General features: G+C 45.8%; 1 protein-coding gene across 2 annotated transcripts in view; it reads right to left on the reverse strand.

Moving 5' to 3' along the window:
• RBPMS2 (RNA binding protein, mRNA processing factor 2) overlaps positions 1 to 17,330 on the reverse strand; it is a 143,656-nt gene that overhangs the window by 39,937 nt on the left and 86,389 nt on the right. Inside the window, exon 6 of one of the 2 annotated variants that reach the window (XM_030187932.1) lies at positions 368 to 516. The exons of the other annotated variant lie outside the window; for it this stretch is intronic. Within the exon in view, the coding sequence (XP_030043792.1) occupies positions 368 to 516 (149 nt within the window). The remainder of the gene's footprint in view (positions 1 to 367; positions 517 to 17,330) is intronic. 2 annotated transcript variants of the gene reach the window in all.

Raw genomic sequence — 17,330 nt, forward strand, 5'->3', positions numbered from 1 at the left:
CTTCTTGGGGGGCTCGGGACCCCTCAATTCACAACACTTCTCAATTTCTGTAGCCTAGGCTCTGACATCACTTGTCCTGCTCTCCCCTCTGAGAACATGTTACAGGCAAGCAACTGTACAATATTTATTTCCACTTCTTGTTTTCCCAAATAGGTTCCAAATTTTATTATGTGTACCTCCCATCAAAAAAAACCCCACACAAACAAGAATTTAGTAATCAAGCAGGTGAAAGAAGCCAAGTATTGATTATAGTGAGCAATGTTAGGCCAGCAGTACTGGGTGCCATGCACTGTGTGCTACCAAAGCACCTGGGAAGTGGGCATGGCCTTGAATGGGAAGTGGTAAGCAGTGTGCCGGGCAGACTCACCTGAGCGTGAAGTGCTGCGGCAGCTGCAGCAGCCGCTGGGTAAGTGAACGCAGCATGGGGAATGGCTGGGGTCAGTTCCGTGGTGTATAGTGGATAGGGAGCCCAGGCCTCTGGGGATGCAGGGATGAGAGCTGCTCCTGTCAGGTCATCTAGACATTAAGAAAAATTTTATAGCACATTTATAAAGGCAAAAAAAAAAAAAAGTTACTCCCATGCAGAGTGGTAAGAGTTTGGTGTCAATCAAGCGAGCACTCCCATCAGGCTTTTCATAGAATTTTACCATATAGTTTAGATAAAAAATAGAACCTTCATGAAGTTCTAGTCAATACAAACACAATCTGCTCCATCAAGGAGCTGAATTATGTTTATCTAAAAATTAAAGTTAAAAATCCTATATTGCCAGAACATTGCATGTAATAAAAATAGCAGCTATAAAATGTAACCTAGGTTTACATCACTGGTTCATCAAATAAATTCAACACTAGTATTCTCCCCCACCACCACCCCCCCCCCCTCCACACACACACCTTTTGCCAATACTTTATCCCATACAGACACACCCTGAAAGTTATAAATATAAAAAATTTAATTAAAACTTCAAGTAAAAAAACTGAAATCTGAACATTTGCTAAACCACAATATCAAACTTCGCCTTTGTTGGAAACCCATGAAACAGCTATGTGGTTGTTGACATTAGCTTGAAAAAAATGTTTTACACATTCAGAAAAGAAAATTTAACCTAATGTGTATCCCAGGTCCCAATCTTAGATCTCTGAAAAGTTTTTACATAAATAGTATTGCTGTACTCTTTCCATAGGCTTAGGATTTTTGTTTTTGGTTTTTTTTTTTTTTTACAATGGAACCCATTTATAACTAATCAATAGGTGTGAATGTGTCTTGTATTTCTATTTTCCAATTAACCGCAAAATGTGGCCCTAAACTGCCTAAATCTAGTCCTTTAACCAAGGTCATAATATAGCCCATGTACCCCTCTGGATGCACAGTAAATGATATGCAGAGTTTCTCTGGGGAGGTGCCTTCATCTTTCCCATGACTGTCAAGGAAAAGCAGCAGGTAGGCAATTCTCTAGTCCAGAGCTTCAACCCTCTCCTGGAGACACAAGCCAGTGGGGTTATTGGATTTATGAATATGCATGAGAAACTTGCATAAAATAGATATTCAGTGAATGCAGATCTCATGCATTCATTATACTAGTAATCCGACTAGCTAGGTTATCTCCAGGGAAGGTCTGAGAAGCTCTTCCCATCAGTAATGAGAAGTCACCTGACCCAGGAAAGGTGGATTATTACTGTCAAAATTCTTGGTGCAGTATGTCAGGAACAGATGCCATATGTATTGAATCCAGCAGGCTACATGGTCTTAAGCACTTTTTCATTTTTGGTGAATATTTATTTTATTTATTGCATTTGTATCCCACATTTTCCCACCTCTTTGCAGGCTCAATGTGGCTTACAGTAGGTGTGTACTGTCCACAAATATGAGATGACAACTTGATGTAGGAAGATGTGGGAATTATTGGAAGAGTTTATGTAACCTTAAAAATCTATTTAGTGTGTACATGGATACATTGTCATATGGCTGTTGTACAGGTTGGTTGGTTTGTTATAATAGTATATAAGAAGGTATGGATGAGGCAGCAAGGTTTAACCAGAAGAATAAATTGGGTAACTCAGCAACACAGGAAAGAATACAGAATGCAAGTGGAGATCTATAACTGGCAAAAGCAGAATACATGACTAGAAACATAAGGAGTGTTTTTTTTTTGTTTTTTTTTTGGGGGGGGGGAGGGGTATATTTGTGAAAGGAGGAAGGCTAAAGTAGAATTTTAAGATATAGATGCTGTGACCTGCTATATAGGGAGAAGGAAAAAGCAAGCATACTAAACAAATACTTGGTTGACTGGCAAAAGGTATATATGAGGAAAGTACATCATCACACTGTTCATGGAAGAAACTGTTTATGAACAAATTGAAAAATTGAATGTGGACAAAGCCATGGGACTGAATAGGATCCACCCCAGGATACTGAGGGTGCTCATAGATTTTGGCAGGTCCTCTTACAGATATATTTAAATAAATCTTTAGAGACAAGTTCCACAGAACTGAAGAGTGGATGTGGTCCCTCTTCACAAAAGTGGTGGCACAGAAGTGGGAAACTGAGCCGGTAAGCCTCACTTCGCTAATTGGAAACAGAAGCACTGCTGAGGAAAATGATGAATTTCCTGGAATCCAACAAGTTACAAGATCTGAGACAATGTGGTTTTACCAAAGGTAAATTGTGCCAAACAAATCCAACTGAATTCTGTGACTGGGCAACCGGAAAATGGGAAGGACCCGTGGGCAACCGGAGAATTTGATCAAGGATACGTGCTAGATGTAGTCTACTGGGATTTAACAAAGCCTTTTTGACACTTTCTCATAGGGTGCTCTTGAGGAAGCTCGGCAGGCTGAAGTTAGGACCTGAAGTGACGAACTGATTAGAAACTGGTTAACAAATGAAGAGGGTGGTAGAAGGAAATGTGAGTAGTGGCCTGCCAAGGATCAGTACTGGGGTCCAATTCTATTCAATATATTTGTGAGCAACATGGCTGAATGGTTAGAAGGTAAACACATGAACCTTATAACCTTATTCAACCACAATAACTTATGTATTTGTTTTTTCTGCCAGAGTTGAACTATATAAACCACATTGAGCCTGAAAATAGGTGGGAAAATGTGGGATACAAATGCAACAAATAAATAAAAATGATACCAGCAGAGTGGACATCCCAGAGGAAAAGGAAGGTCTACAAAAGTTAGAAGAATGTTTGGCAGTTTAAATTTAACTTTATTATGACAAGCAGCAAGTGCAGTGCTTCTATAATGTTCACAATGCCCACCTTTGAGTCTCAGTCTCTCTAGATAAAGAGATAGAGACCACTTATGACCTTATCCATTTTAGTAATTAATTTATAAATTCCTGGTACCTGAGAGCCATGTTGGTTTTTGGTTGTGTAGTGGAAGGACAATTCCTAAAGCTGTATTCCATTGTCAGAGCCCTCCACAACAACATCTGCTACCTATTTGAACTTTCCCCCCTTCTTCTGGCTCCTCCCATAACATTTAAACCAGCAATTTTTAACTGGTATGTTGAGAACACCTGGGAGGTGTATTGTAAGGCCAGCTGGTGCAAACAGCAGTAGGCAACAGCCCAGCATTGAAGATGCAGCTACAAGAACCCCAATGTCATTCAGGCAGCAAATCATGTTTACCAGTCTTTCACTTCTGGTGCAAGACACCAGAAATAAAATGTATCAATGCAGTTTGCTTTTTACGGTCTGGAAAGGAGCATGATGCTGGGGTTATTGTAGCCTCGTCTCCTGCAGTTTTTTGTTCCCTCCCAGCCTGGATTGATACTGCACTTTTTATGGGGGTGGGATGGGAGATGAGAGCTGCTGGACCATAAGGGTGAGTGGACAGAAGATGTCGGGCTACAAGTGGGAGGGGGAGGAGAGAGAGGCCAGGCATGGAAGAACCATGTGAAGGTAGCAAATGGGATTTAGTGTGGATGGGTGTAAGATGGTACACATGGGGAAGAATAATCTAAGTTATTTGATTCTAGGTTCCACCCTAGCAGTCAGTACCCAAGAAAAAAAGATCTAGGTGTCATCATGGACAATACACTGAAATCTGCTCAGTGTGTGGCAACAGCAAAGAAAAAAAAAGCAAGCTTGGGGAATTATTAGGAAAGGGATAGAAATAATACAAAGAATTATTGTAATGCTTCTACCACTCCATGGTGTGATCACACCTTGAGTACTGTGTGCAATTCTGATCACTATCTTAAAAGATAGCAGAGTTAGAAAAGGGTCAAAGAAGGGCGGCCAAAATGATTAAAGGATAGAACTTTTCTAGGCTTACTGAGAGAGAAACAGGGAAGCCTCTGCTTACTCCTGGTTTCAGTTGTATTATCTTGCTACTCATGACTTGAATTGGCCACTGTTGAAAGCAGGATACTGGGCTAGATGGACCACTGATCTGACCCAGTATGGCCATTCTTACATTAAGAAAAAGGCCACGGGGGTTAAGCAGATGAGGCTGGTAAGTACAGAGGGTAGAAAAGTAGGAATGGTGAGTGGGTGAAAGATAGAAGGGAGGCCGCCATGGAAGGAGTGGGGACAGGAGAAATGGGAGAGCTAGGTTGCAAGCAGGAGCTGGAAAGTTGATAGGTAGATGAAATGTAGATATAGTGAACTAAAGAGTACAGTGAGTGGTCAGAGATGTGGTCACAGGACAAATAGACAGCACCCACTGGAAACAGGGCAGAAGAAAGCAGAAAGACTAGAACATGCTTGTAAAAAAAAAAAAAAAAAATATTAGTTTGATTTTAAAATTGGGAAATGCGCATAACTGATGTTTCTGTTGAACAGAATTGAGGACAAAAGGCACTTGTTTTTCTCAAGTTGTGGTACAAGTCGACTTGTCTTCATATTTCTATTTCTATTTGTGATCTCTTGTTCTGTCTTTGGTAAGGTCTACATTTTGCATGTAACAGGTGTGGTGGTATTCTATTTCATATTGTTTGTGTAGAACTCTATATCAGTTTCACTTGTTCCATTGTACCAGTAGCAGATGTTTATTTTATTTCAGTATTTGTACCCCACATTTTCCAAACTGAGTGTCGGTTCAATGTGGCTAACAGATAAATTATGACCTGTAACATGTTACAGATCAGGTTAGGGTCGGTGCAGGCCTTGATCAGTGTTGTAGTGTGATTGGCTGATGGTTTATCAAGATGGGATTGTCTGAAGTAGGCTTTGAGGTGTTTTTGGAATGCAAGTTATTTGTGCATTTGATGTCTTGATAGTGTGTTCCATAATTTGGTGCATACGTATAAGCTGGTTTTGTATGTTGATTTGTATTTTAGTCCTAGACATCTGAGGAAGCGTAGGCTGAGGTAGTTTCTTGCGTTCATGATTACGTTGCATATTGGAAGTTCTGTTAGGTTATATATTCCTTCCTTCCTTATCCGATCAGTCAAGAATAGCTCTAGGTCACTATGTATCAGTGTTCACCATATCTTCAGATCTCTCTCAGCTCCTTTCAGTTCTGCTATGTTCATTTTAGTACCTTCCTTGATAGTATCTATCAAGCAAGTTCTTGGGTATCCTCTTTCTTTTCCCACTAACCATTCCAAGCATGATGTGTTTCAAGAGACTTGCTTCACATGTGACCAAAATAGGAAAACTGTTTTGCTGCCTTGGCCTCCAGTGAGAGATTTTTTTGTTTGATATGTTCCAGAACTGCTTAGTTTGTTTTCACTGTCCATGGGATGCGTAGCAGTCTCCAGCACCATAATTAAAATTTTCGCCTGTCTGCCTCAGTGTCCAAGATTCACATCCATATGTTGCTATTGGAAAGATGATTGCACTGACCAATTTACATTTGGTTGCCAGGCTGATGTCCTTGTTCTTCCAGATTTTGTTCATGCTGACCATCACACAAGTGTCAGCAGTCTCTTGATCTCAGGGGTGCACACCATCATGATTAATTTCAATTTATTCATTGTTGATCTTGATGTCAACATTCACATTTTTTTGCTGTCATGGTCTGATGTTCGGGTGCAGTCCAGCCTTCTCACTTTGAATTTCCTGATGAGATGTTCAAGATCTTTATTTTCAGCCAGCAGGGTGGTATCAGCAAATCGGAGGTAGTCGATGTTTCTGCCACCTACTTTCACACCAATCTTGGACTCATCCAGGCCTGCTCATCCATGACGGTTTCAGCATACATGTTGAAAGCTGCTGGTGACCGGATGCATCCTTGTGTGCCCTTTCCAATCTTGAACCAATCTGTGTCTCCATATGGCATTGGAACTGTAGCTTCTTGATCTCAATAGAGTGATCTTATGAGTTCAATCAGGTGTGGTGGTGTACTCTTCTTCAGGCAGGTCCAGAGCTTATTGTGCTCAAGCACATCAAAAGCCTTCGAATAAATCGATAAAACATGTAGAGATCTTTCTGGTACTCCCTAGCTTTTTCTGTAATCCATCAATGGTTGGCAATATAATTACAAGTGCCTCTGCCTTTCCTGAAGCCAGCTTGCACATCTGACAACTTCCTGTCAATGGTTATCCTCAAGCGCTGTTGAATTATCAGCAGGAATTTGCTTGCATGTTATCAGAGCTATGGTGCAGTAATTTGTGCATCCCTTTGTATCCCCCCTTCTTTGGAATTGGGAAAACAAAAAAAACTGATCTTTTCCAATCTTTTGGCCACTCACATATGTTCCATACATATTAGCATAATGCTGTTAATGCTACCACTGGTACGGGCTTGAGCAGTTCTGTTGGTATACCATTAATTCCTGGGTCTTTTCAGTTGGCTAATTGCTTCATTGCCCACATGACTTCGTCCAGAATATTTGGTTCCAGCTCCAGTCTCATCTTTGTCTGTCAGGTGGTTCTGTTCACCTTCATATAACTTCTCTGTATATTCTTTCCACTGATCATGTATTGCTGGCTGGTCATACAGTTCCTGGCCATTGCTCCCACAAACTGTTGCCTTGCAGTCCAGGGAACATATCTTGTGGTGCAAGGAAGTAGATTATCCTGTAGGCCAGGGAGCATATCTTGAAGATGTGCTTTGATTTGGTAGTCAGTGTAGGTCTTAAGTCTTGTAATAGCGGTCTTCCACTTTCAAATTGATTTTTTTCTGAATATTAGTCTGGCTGCTGTGTTCTGTGCCATTTGAGGCTTCTTTAGTGTTTGTTCCTTGCATCCGGCATATATTCCATTGCAGTAATCTGCGTGGGCGAGGACCATGGATTGGACTAGGGTGTGGAACGTGCGTTAGGAAATAATTTTTAATTCGCTTCAGTTTCCACAATGTGTGAAAACATTTTCTTCATGGTGTTAGAAGTCTGGGTATCAAGTGTAAAATTGCAGTCTATGGTGCTTCCTAGGATTTTTATCTGATATTGGTAGCACTGTTCCCATAGCATTAATCTAAGTGTTTGGAGTTGTATGGCGATGTTAGTATTAAAAAATATAGCAAAAAATGGCAACCCTCCACCACTAATAATTTGAACCATATACAACAGTCAGTGGAGCAGCTCACACTTATTTATGCTTTAATTAGGGGATCTCATATACTGTCACACAGGCACTTTTTTGTGCTTCCTTAAAGCCTCAGCTTTAGTGACTCAGTTATAATCATCGACTACCCCCAACCACCAATAGTGCTGTCAACTACCTCAAAATAAGTGTTCTGCAATAACTTAGTCCATGTTTCAACTATGCTTATATAACAAAAAATTCTTCTTTGGTTTGTATCAATTTTTTTATAAATTTTTATGCACTATCGTTTGTAGCTTATATACAGAGCTTACTCATGCAGAAACAATGTATTAGACAGTATTTTCCCTGTTCGACTTTAACTTGAAAGCCGATGCCCACAGTGCCATGGTGTTTAAGCAGTCTGTGATCTTGTCATTATTTCAGACAGGCTCTTTTTGAAAAAATAAAGATGGACACGTCATTGGCATATATGAAGGGGTTGAAGCCTTGTTTGGATAGGGATTGTGCAAGGGGGACAATCATTAAGTTGAACAGACATAGTGGCAAGCCCTGGGGGACTCCGTACTCTTTCCATAGAGGAGAACATAGCATGAGTAGCCATACTGGGTCAGACCAATGGTCCATCTACCCCAGTATCCTGTTTCTAAACAGTGACCAAGCCAGGTCACAAGTACCTGACAAACCCAAATCGTGCAAACATTTCATACTACAAATCCCAGGGCAAGCAGTTGCTTCCCCATGTCTGTCTCAACAGACTGTGGACTTTTCCTCCAGGATCTTGTCCAAACTTTTAAAATCCAGAGATCTTAACCGCTATTACCAAATCCTCTGGCAAAGAGTTCTAGAGCTTAACTATTCATTGAGTAAAAAAATATTTCCTCCTATGTTTTAAAGGTGTTTCTATGTAATTTCCTCAAGTGTCCCCTAGTCTGTACTTTTGGAATACAAAAAAAAAAAAAAAAAAAATTAAAAAGATTTTTTTTATTTACTTCTACTTGTTCTACACCACATGTCCCCTTATGTATTTTCCAAACTGAAGAGCCCTAACCTCTAGCTTTTCCTCATACGAGAGGCATTCCAGCCCCTTTATCATCATTCTGGTTGCTATTCTTTGAAGCTTTTCTAATTCCGCTATATCTTTTTTGCGATACAGCAACTAGAACTGAACACCATGGAGCAACAGAGGCGATATAGTATTTTTGGTCTTATTCACCATCCCTTTACTAATAATTCTTAGCATCCTGTTTGCTTTTTTGGCCACCGCACATGGAGCAGATTTCAGTTATCTACGACACCGAGATCTTTTTCTTGAGTGCTGACCCCCAAGGTGGACCCTAGCATCAGGTAACATTTGGGTTCTTTCCAATGTGCATCACCTTGCATTTGTCCACATTAAATAATGTGCTATTTCAATGCCCAGTCTTCCAATTTCCTAAGGTCTTTCGTGAACACCAAAGACAGCTGCGCAGGGCAGTGAAAACAGATTAACCAAATGACTCCCTTGCTTACAGTGGACTAGATAGGCTCACTTCCACTCCAGCCTATTAAACCTCCTTCAAGATTCACCAGGAAAGAGAATAGAGAACCGCAGCACTAGGATATGACTGATCGCTGCATACTGTAAGCAGCGCCGGCCGTCAAAATAAAGAAGCGCACACTCTGTCACTAAACTTATTATCACGAGAATGCTAGATCCCGCTAAGTCACACCACTATGACATAACGTTACCGTCGCACGATGGAGGCCTTGCAGCTTTTAAGGAGATCAAGATTGTTCTCCGAGGACAAGCAGGCTGCTTGTTCTCACTGATGGGCGACGTCCACGGCAGCCCCTCCAATCGGAATCTTCACTAGCAAAGGCGTTTGCTAGCCCTTGCGTGCCCATGCGCACCGCGCATGTGCGACCGTCTTCCCACCCGAACCAGCTCGTGTTCGTCAGTCTTCTTTTGTCCGCACTCGGGACGGTCATGTTTTGCCGCCGTTTCGTGCCCCTCAAGTTGACCTCGCGCGTCTTCGCGATTTTCGCTTTAAAAAAAAAAAAAGACCGATCAGGTCTTCACCCCTTTCCCGTGTTTCCAGCTTTTTCCCCACGTAAGTTTCCTTTCGCTTTCGGGACCGGCCTATTTGGCCTCGGTACGGGTTTTTTTCCTCCCTTCCTTTTGGTGCCTTTCGTCATCATCGCGAATTTTGATTTCACCGGCGTGATTTTTCCGCCCATGTCATCGAAGTCTTCCAGCGGCTTCAAGAAGTGCACCCAGTGTGCCCGGGTAATCTCACTCACTGATAGGCACGCTTCGTGTCTTCAGTGTCTGGGGGCTGGGCACTGCCCGCAGGCCTGTAGTCTTTGTGCTCTTTTGGACTCAGGTAGCAAGATTGGCCCAGCGGAACGTGTTGTTCTCGGGCTCTTCGACGACAACAGCACGGGACTCGTCGAGTGCATCGACGTCGACAGCATCGAAGTCTTCGACCTCTGCATCAGCATCGACTGCATCGAGGCTTCTACCTCCTGCATCGTCGGTACCGAGACATCGGAAGGCTGCGTCGACGTCGGTGGTACCGGGACCTCCGCTATTGCTGATGTCAGACGGTGGTGCTTCGTCTGGAGTGCAGGTGAGGGCTGTCCATTCCCCTGCTGGTGGCGGTGAGCCTTCGGGTGGGTCTCCTCCTGCCCTGAGGGCTCCTGCGGTACAGCCCCCCCCCCCCCCCCCCCGAGATTGACCTTCTTCGGCCTCGGCCCGAGGAAGCGACAGTTGGATTCTACGTCCTCCTCGTCGGTACCGGGAAGCTCCGGTGACATGCTTCGCTTGAAGAAGAAGTTGAAGCAGCATCAACACTGGTCTCCTTCCGGTCTCGGTACCAAGAGCTCTGGGTCGCCGCGGGAGTCGGCACCCAGTAGGCATCGGCATCGGGAGGACCGCTCACCCTCTATTCAGGTGTCATCGATGCGCTCCCCCCTGGACAGCCCGGAACCGCCTCCACGCCCGGAACAGACTCTGACCTCGACGCCTGCATCGGCTTCTCAGGCTCTCTCCACAGCCGCTCTGCACGAGAGTCTCTGGGCCGTTCTTCCAGAGATTCTGGGAGAGCTGTTTCGCCCTTCTCCTACTGTACCGGGGGTGCTTGCGCCACCGGTACCGTCGGGTGAGGCGACGGCTGGCCCTTTGCCCAAGGTGAGGTCTCCGGTATCGGTACCGCTTGCGGTACCGGCTACAGCCGCCTCCCAGGCAGACTCCCCGACGACGTCGGTGGAGGGAGCTTCGCCAGTGCTGGCGAGGGAGTCCACCTCTCAACGCTCCTACCGTGGCCGTGTTTCCACGGAGTTGAGTCGGGCACGGCTTCAGACACAGGTTCGTGAACTTGTGTCTGATACCGATGGTGAGGCCTCATGGGAGGAGGAGAACATCAGATATTTCTCAGACGAGGAGTCTGATGGCCTTCCTTCTGACCCCACTCCCTCCCCTGAAAGGTAGCTTTTTCCTCCCGAGAGTCTGTCTTTCGCGGCCTTTGTCTGGGAGATGTCTACGGCCATCCCCTTCCCGGTGGTCGTGGAGGATGAGCCCAGGGCTGAGATGTTTGAGCTCTTGGACTGTCCTTCTCCACCTAAGGAAGCGTCCACAGTACCCATGCATCATGTCCTAAAAAAAGACATTGCTGGCGAACTGGACCAAGCCATTAACTAATCCCCACATTCCCAAGAAGATCGAATCCCAGTATTGGATCCATGGGGACCCAGAGCTGATGCACACTCAGTTGCCTCACGACTCTGGTGTGGTAGATCTGGCCCTAAAGAAGGCTAAGAGTCCTAGAGAGCATGCTTCGGCACCCCCGGGCAGAGACTCCAGAACCTTAGACTCCTTTGGGAGGAAGGCCTATCATTCCTCTATGCTCGTGGCCAAGATTCACTCCTACCAGCTCTACACAAGCATCCATATGCGGAACAATGTGCGACAGTTGGCGGACTTGGTGGACAAGCTCCCTTCTGAGCAAGCCAAGCCGTTTCAGAAGGTAGTCAGGCAGCTGAAGGCGTGCAGAAAATTCCTGGCCAGAGGAGTATTTGATACCTTTGATGTTGCGTCCAGGGCCGCTGCTCAAGGTGTGGTGATGCGCAGACTCTCATGGCTGCGTGCCTCCGACCTGGAGAATAGGATCCAGCAGCGGATTGCAGACTCCCCTTGCCGAGCGGACAACATTTTTGGAGAAAAGGTCGAACAGGTGGTAGAACAGCTACACCAGCAGGATAACGCTTTCGACAAATTCTCCCGCTGGCAGCCTTCAGCATCTACCTCATCAGGTAGACGTTTTTATGGGGGAAGGAGGGCTGTCCCCTACTCTTCTGGTAAGCGTAGGTACAATCCTCCCTCTCGCCAGCCTGCGGCCCCAGCGCGCTCGCTCTCGTCAGCAGCGTGCGCCTCAGCAAGGCCCCACGGCTCCCCAGCAAAAGCAGGGGACGAGCTTTTGACTGGCTCCAGCAAAGCATAGCCGACATCAACGTGTCCGTGCCGAGCGATCTGCCGGTCGGGGGGAGGTTGAAAGTTTTTCACCAAAGGTGGCCTCTCATAACCTCCGACCGTTGGGTTCTTCAAATAGTCCGGCAAGGGTACGCTCTCAATTTGGCCTCGAAGCCTCCAAATTGCCCACCGGGAGCTCAGTCCTACAGCTTCCAGCACAAGCAGGTACTTGCAGAGGAACTCTCCGCCCTTCTCAGCGCCAATGCGGTCGAGCCCGTGCCATCCGGGCAAGAAGGGCTGGGATTCTATTCCAGGTACTTCCTTGTGGAAAAGAAAACAGGGGGGATGCTTCCCATCCTGGACCTAAGGGCCCTGAACAAATATCTGGTCAAGGAAAAGTTCAGGATGCTTTCCCTGGGCACCCTTCTTCCCATGATTCAGGAAAACGATTGGCTATGCTCTCTGGACTTGAAGGATGCCTACACGCACATCCCGATATTGCCAGCTCACAGGCAGTATCTGCGATTTCGTCTGGGCACACGTCACTTCCAGTACTTTGTGCTACCCTTTGGGCTCGCCTCTGCACCCAGGGTGTTCATGAAGTGCCTGGCTGTAGTAGCAGCAGCGCTTCGCAGGCTGGGAGTGCACGTGTTCCCTTATCTCGACGATTGGCTGGTGAAGAACAATTCTGAGGCAGGAGCTCCACAGTCCATGCAGATGACTATTCGACTCCTGGAGCTACTGGGGTTTGTGATAAATTATCCAAAGTCCCATCTTCTCCCAGTACAGAGACTCAAATTCATAGGAGCTCTGCTGGATTCTCGGACGGCTCATGCCTATCTTCCGGAGACAAGGGCCAACAATCTGCTGTCCCTCGTTTCCCGGGTACGAGCGTCCCAGCAGATCACAGCTCGGCAGATGTTGAGATTGCTTGGCCACATGGCCTCCACAGTTCATGCGACTCCCATGGCTCGTCTTCACATGCGATCTGCTCAATGGACCCTAGCTTCCCAGTGGTTTCAGGCTGCTGGGGATCTAGAGGACGTGATCCACCTGTCCACGAGTTCTCTCAAATCCCTGTACTGGTGGATGATTTGGTCCAATTTGACTCTGGGACGCCCTTTCCAAATTCCTCAGCCACAAAAAGTGCTGACTACAAATGCGTCTCTCCTGGGGTGGGGAGCTCATGTCGATGGGCTTCACACCCAGGGAAGCTGGTCCCTCCAGGAACGCGATCTGCAGATCAATCTCCTGGAGTTACGAGCGGTCTGGAACGCTCTGAAGGCTTTCAGAGATCGGCTGTCCCACCAAATTATCCAAATTCAGACAGACAACCAGGTTGCCATGTATTACATCAACAAGCAGGGGGGCACCAGATCTCGCCCCCTGTGTCAGGAAGCCGTCAGCATGTGGCTGTGGGCTCGCCGTTACGGCATGTTGCTCCAAGCCACATATCTGGCAGGCGTAAACAGTCTGGCCGACAGGTTGAGCAGGATTATGCAACCTCACGAGTGGTCGCTCAACTCCAGAGTAGTGCGCCGGATCTTCCAGGTGTGGGGCACCCCCTTGGTAGATTTCTTTGCATCTTGAGCCAACTACAAGGTCCCTCAGTTCTGTTCCAGACTTCAGGCCCACGGCAGACTGGCATCTGATGCCTTCCTCCTGGATTGGGGGGGAGGGGGGAAGGCCTGCTGTATGCTTATCCTCCCATACCTCTGGTGGGGAAGACTTTGTTGAAACTCAAGCAAGACTGAGGCACCATGATTCTGATTGCTCCTTTTTGGCCGCGTCAGATCTGGTTCCCTCTCTTTCTGGAGTTGTCCTCCAAAGAACCATGGAGATTGGAGTGTTTTCCGATCCTCATCACACAGGATGAAGGGGCGCTTCTGCATCCCAACCTCCAGTCTCTGGTTCTCACGGCCTGGATGTTGAGAGCGTAGACGTTGCCTCTTCGGGTCTGTCGGAGGGTGTCTCCCGTGTCTTGCTTGCTTCCAGAAAAGATTCCACTAAGAGGAGTTACTTCTTTTTATGGAAGAGGTTTGCTGTATGGTGTGACAGCAAGGCCTTAGATCCTCACTCCTGTCCTACACAGACCCTGCTTGAATACCTTCTGCACTTGTCTGAGTCTGGTCTCAAGACCAACTCTGTAAGGGTTCACCTTAGCGCAATCAGTGCATACCATTACCGTGTGGAAGGTAAGCCGATCTCAGGACAGCCTTTAGTTGTTCGCTTCATGAGAGGTTTGCTTTTGTCAAAGCCCCCCCCCCCCCCCCCCCCCCCCCGTCAAACCTCCTACAGTGTCATGGGATCTCAATGTCGTTCTCACCCAGCTGATGAAACCTCCTTTTGAGCCACTGAACTCCTGCCATCTGAAGTACTTGACCTGGAAGGTCATTTTCTTGGTGGCAGTTACTTCAGCTCGTAGAGTCAGTGAGCGTCAGGCCCTGGTAGCCCAGGCCCCTTACACCAGATTTCATCATAATAGAGTAGTCCTCTGCACTCACCCTAAGTTCTTGCCAAAGGTAGTGTTGGAGTTCCATCTGAACCAGTCAATTGTCTTGACAACATTCTTTCCCCCGTCTGCATTCCTGCCCTGCTGAACGTCAGCTGCACAAATTGGACTGCAAAAGAGCATTGGCCTATCTGGAGCGGACACAGCCCAACAGACAGTCCGCCCAATTGTTTCTTTTGATCCCAATAGGAGGGGAGTGGCTGTGGGGAAACGCACCATTTCCAATTGGCTAGCAGATTGCATTTCCTTCACTTACGCCCAGGCTGGGCTGGCTCTTGAGGATCATATCAAGGCTCATAATGTTAGAGCCATGGCAGCGTATGTGGCCCACTTGAAGTCAGCCACTATTGAAGAGATTTGCAAGGCTGCGGCGTGGTCATCTGTCCACACATTCACATCTCATTACTGCCTGCAGCAGGATACCCAACGCAACAGTCAGTTCGGGCAGTCAGTGCTTCAGAATCTGTTCGGGGTTTAGAATCCAACTCCACTCCCCTAGGCCCATTTTTATTCTGTTCCAGGCTACACTCTCAGTTAGTTGGATAAGTTGTTAGGTCAATCTCAGTTATGTCCTCGCTGTTGCGAGGCCCAATTGACCATGTTTGTTGTTTTGAGTGAGCCTGGGGGCTAGGGATACCCCATCAGTGAGAACAAGCAGCCTGCTTGTCCTCTGAGAAAGCGAATGCTACATACCTGTAGAATTCTCCGAGGACAGCAGGCTGATTGTTCTCACAAACCCGCCCGCCTCCCCTTTGGAGTTGTGTCTTTCCTTGTCTTTGTCTTGCTATATACGGGACTGATGAACACGAGCCGGTTCGGGCGGGAAGACGGTTGTGCATGCGCGGTGCGCATGGGCACGCGAGGGCTAGCAAAGGCCTTTGCTAGTGAAGATTCCGATTGGAGGGGCTGCCGTGGATGTCACCCATCAGTGAGAACAATCAGCCTGCTGTCCTCGGAGAATATCTTCTACAGGTATGTAGCATTCGCTCTACGCAAATACAAGGTTCCGGGAGAATATTCTTCAAAGTTTAATACAGCAATAGTCTTCTTTTAAAAACAATACAGCAAAAGTCTTTTTAAAAACAACTGAATTGATACCATAATGAACACCGCCAAACTGCTCCTTGCAATCTACTCCTTATCCCTGATCCACCTAACAATGACCACCCCTCTCGCAGAAAATATACCTATACTATTCAATAACCGAATACTGACCAGACACCACACCGACATTAACCAAAACAAAGGAAGAGAACCAACAAGCATACATCCTCAACAAAATGAAAAGAAAGGTCATAAAAAACCCACACAAACCAAGAAACAACAAAAGTCCGCATAACACCGAACGCAGAAGACCCAAACCAAACGTTCAAATAGGCTACGTCAACTCCAGATCCATAGTAAACAAAACAGACTGGATCACATCAGCGAAACTTTATCTACTCCATCACTGAAACCTGGATCCATGATCATAAGGACCCTATCATCTTAAACCTATGTCCTCCAGGATATAAAATCACCCACTGGACCAGAAAAGAAAAAATGAGGGAGCATAGCGCTTATATACCGATCTCACTTCACGATTGAAACCACTGCAGAATCTATAACAACCCACCTCAAAATAGCCTCAATCAAAATCCACCATAAAACCCTGCTCGACCACCTAGATTGCGTCCTATTCTACAGACCACCATGCAACTGGAACAAAAGCCAGGCGGACTTCATGGACATCATTTCAAATATATGTGTATCCAACTCCAATACACTAGTATTAGGAGACATTAACCTTCACCTTGAAGACACAAACTCTACCAATGCACGAGAATGCAAGGATTTCCTTCATCTATGTGATCTTACATGGCCACACATGCAAACAACTCACTCGAAAGGTCATACACTCGACCTCTTCTCAAACTGTCCACTGATCAGAACCTAACCATAACACAAACTAGATGGAGAAACACCATGGACCAACCACTACAAACTAAACATATCCCTAAAATGGCGGAAAAGGGGCTCTCTCCACACACGAGAACACACAAGAGGCCAAATAGATCCGGATACTTTCTGGCAACAGATATACAACAACGATTGGACAGCACAAATGGAATCCATATATTACCTCTCAGAATGGGACAAAAGGTGCAGCCACATAATAGACAAAATAACACCCTTACAAACAAGGACTTCACGTAGACAACTCGATACTGTGGTTCAATGAAGAACTGAAAAAACTAAAAACAATCTAGGAAACTGGAACGCGAATGAAAAAATTAAACACATGGAAACTACAAAGGAAATACAAATACGCAATAAGGCAGACCAAAAGGTCGTACTACAAAACTAAAATTGGGCCGACCACAAAAACACGAAGAAACGATACCATCTCGTGAACAAACTACTAGACATAACGCCGGTCACCACAACCAACACTGGCATCCCATCTGCAGACAACCTTGCTAAATATTTCAATGAAAAAGTCATAAACCTAAGCAAAACCTTACCTCAGAACTACATGGACATAGAAAACTTCATTAATGATCTAGGCCCAACCCCTGGTGAATACCCTGCTGACCGAATATGGTCAACATTTGCTCTCCTCAGCGCCGACAGTTACCCAGGCGATTAAAAAAATACTCCCAACAGCCACTGTCAACTGGACACCTGCCCCAGCTACCTAATACAATCTGCCCCCCATTGCTTCATAACAGATCTCACATCCCACTTAAACTTCATGCTTCAGCACAGTTATCTACCCTAAAGAAAAAAAAGCAGCATCCTGCTCACCCCAATACCAAAAGAAAAAAAAAAAACAATACCAACTACCGCCCAGTAGCATCTATCCCATTAGTAGTCAAACTAATGGAAGGACTGGTGACCAACAACTCAATGACTACATAAACAAATTCACTATACTACACAAGTCA

This window comes from Microcaecilia unicolor, chromosome 1, assembly GCF_901765095.1.
Source record: "Microcaecilia unicolor chromosome 1, aMicUni1.1, whole genome shotgun sequence".
Classification (NCBI taxonomy): Eukaryota; Metazoa; Chordata; class Amphibia; order Gymnophiona; family Siphonopidae; genus Microcaecilia; species Microcaecilia unicolor.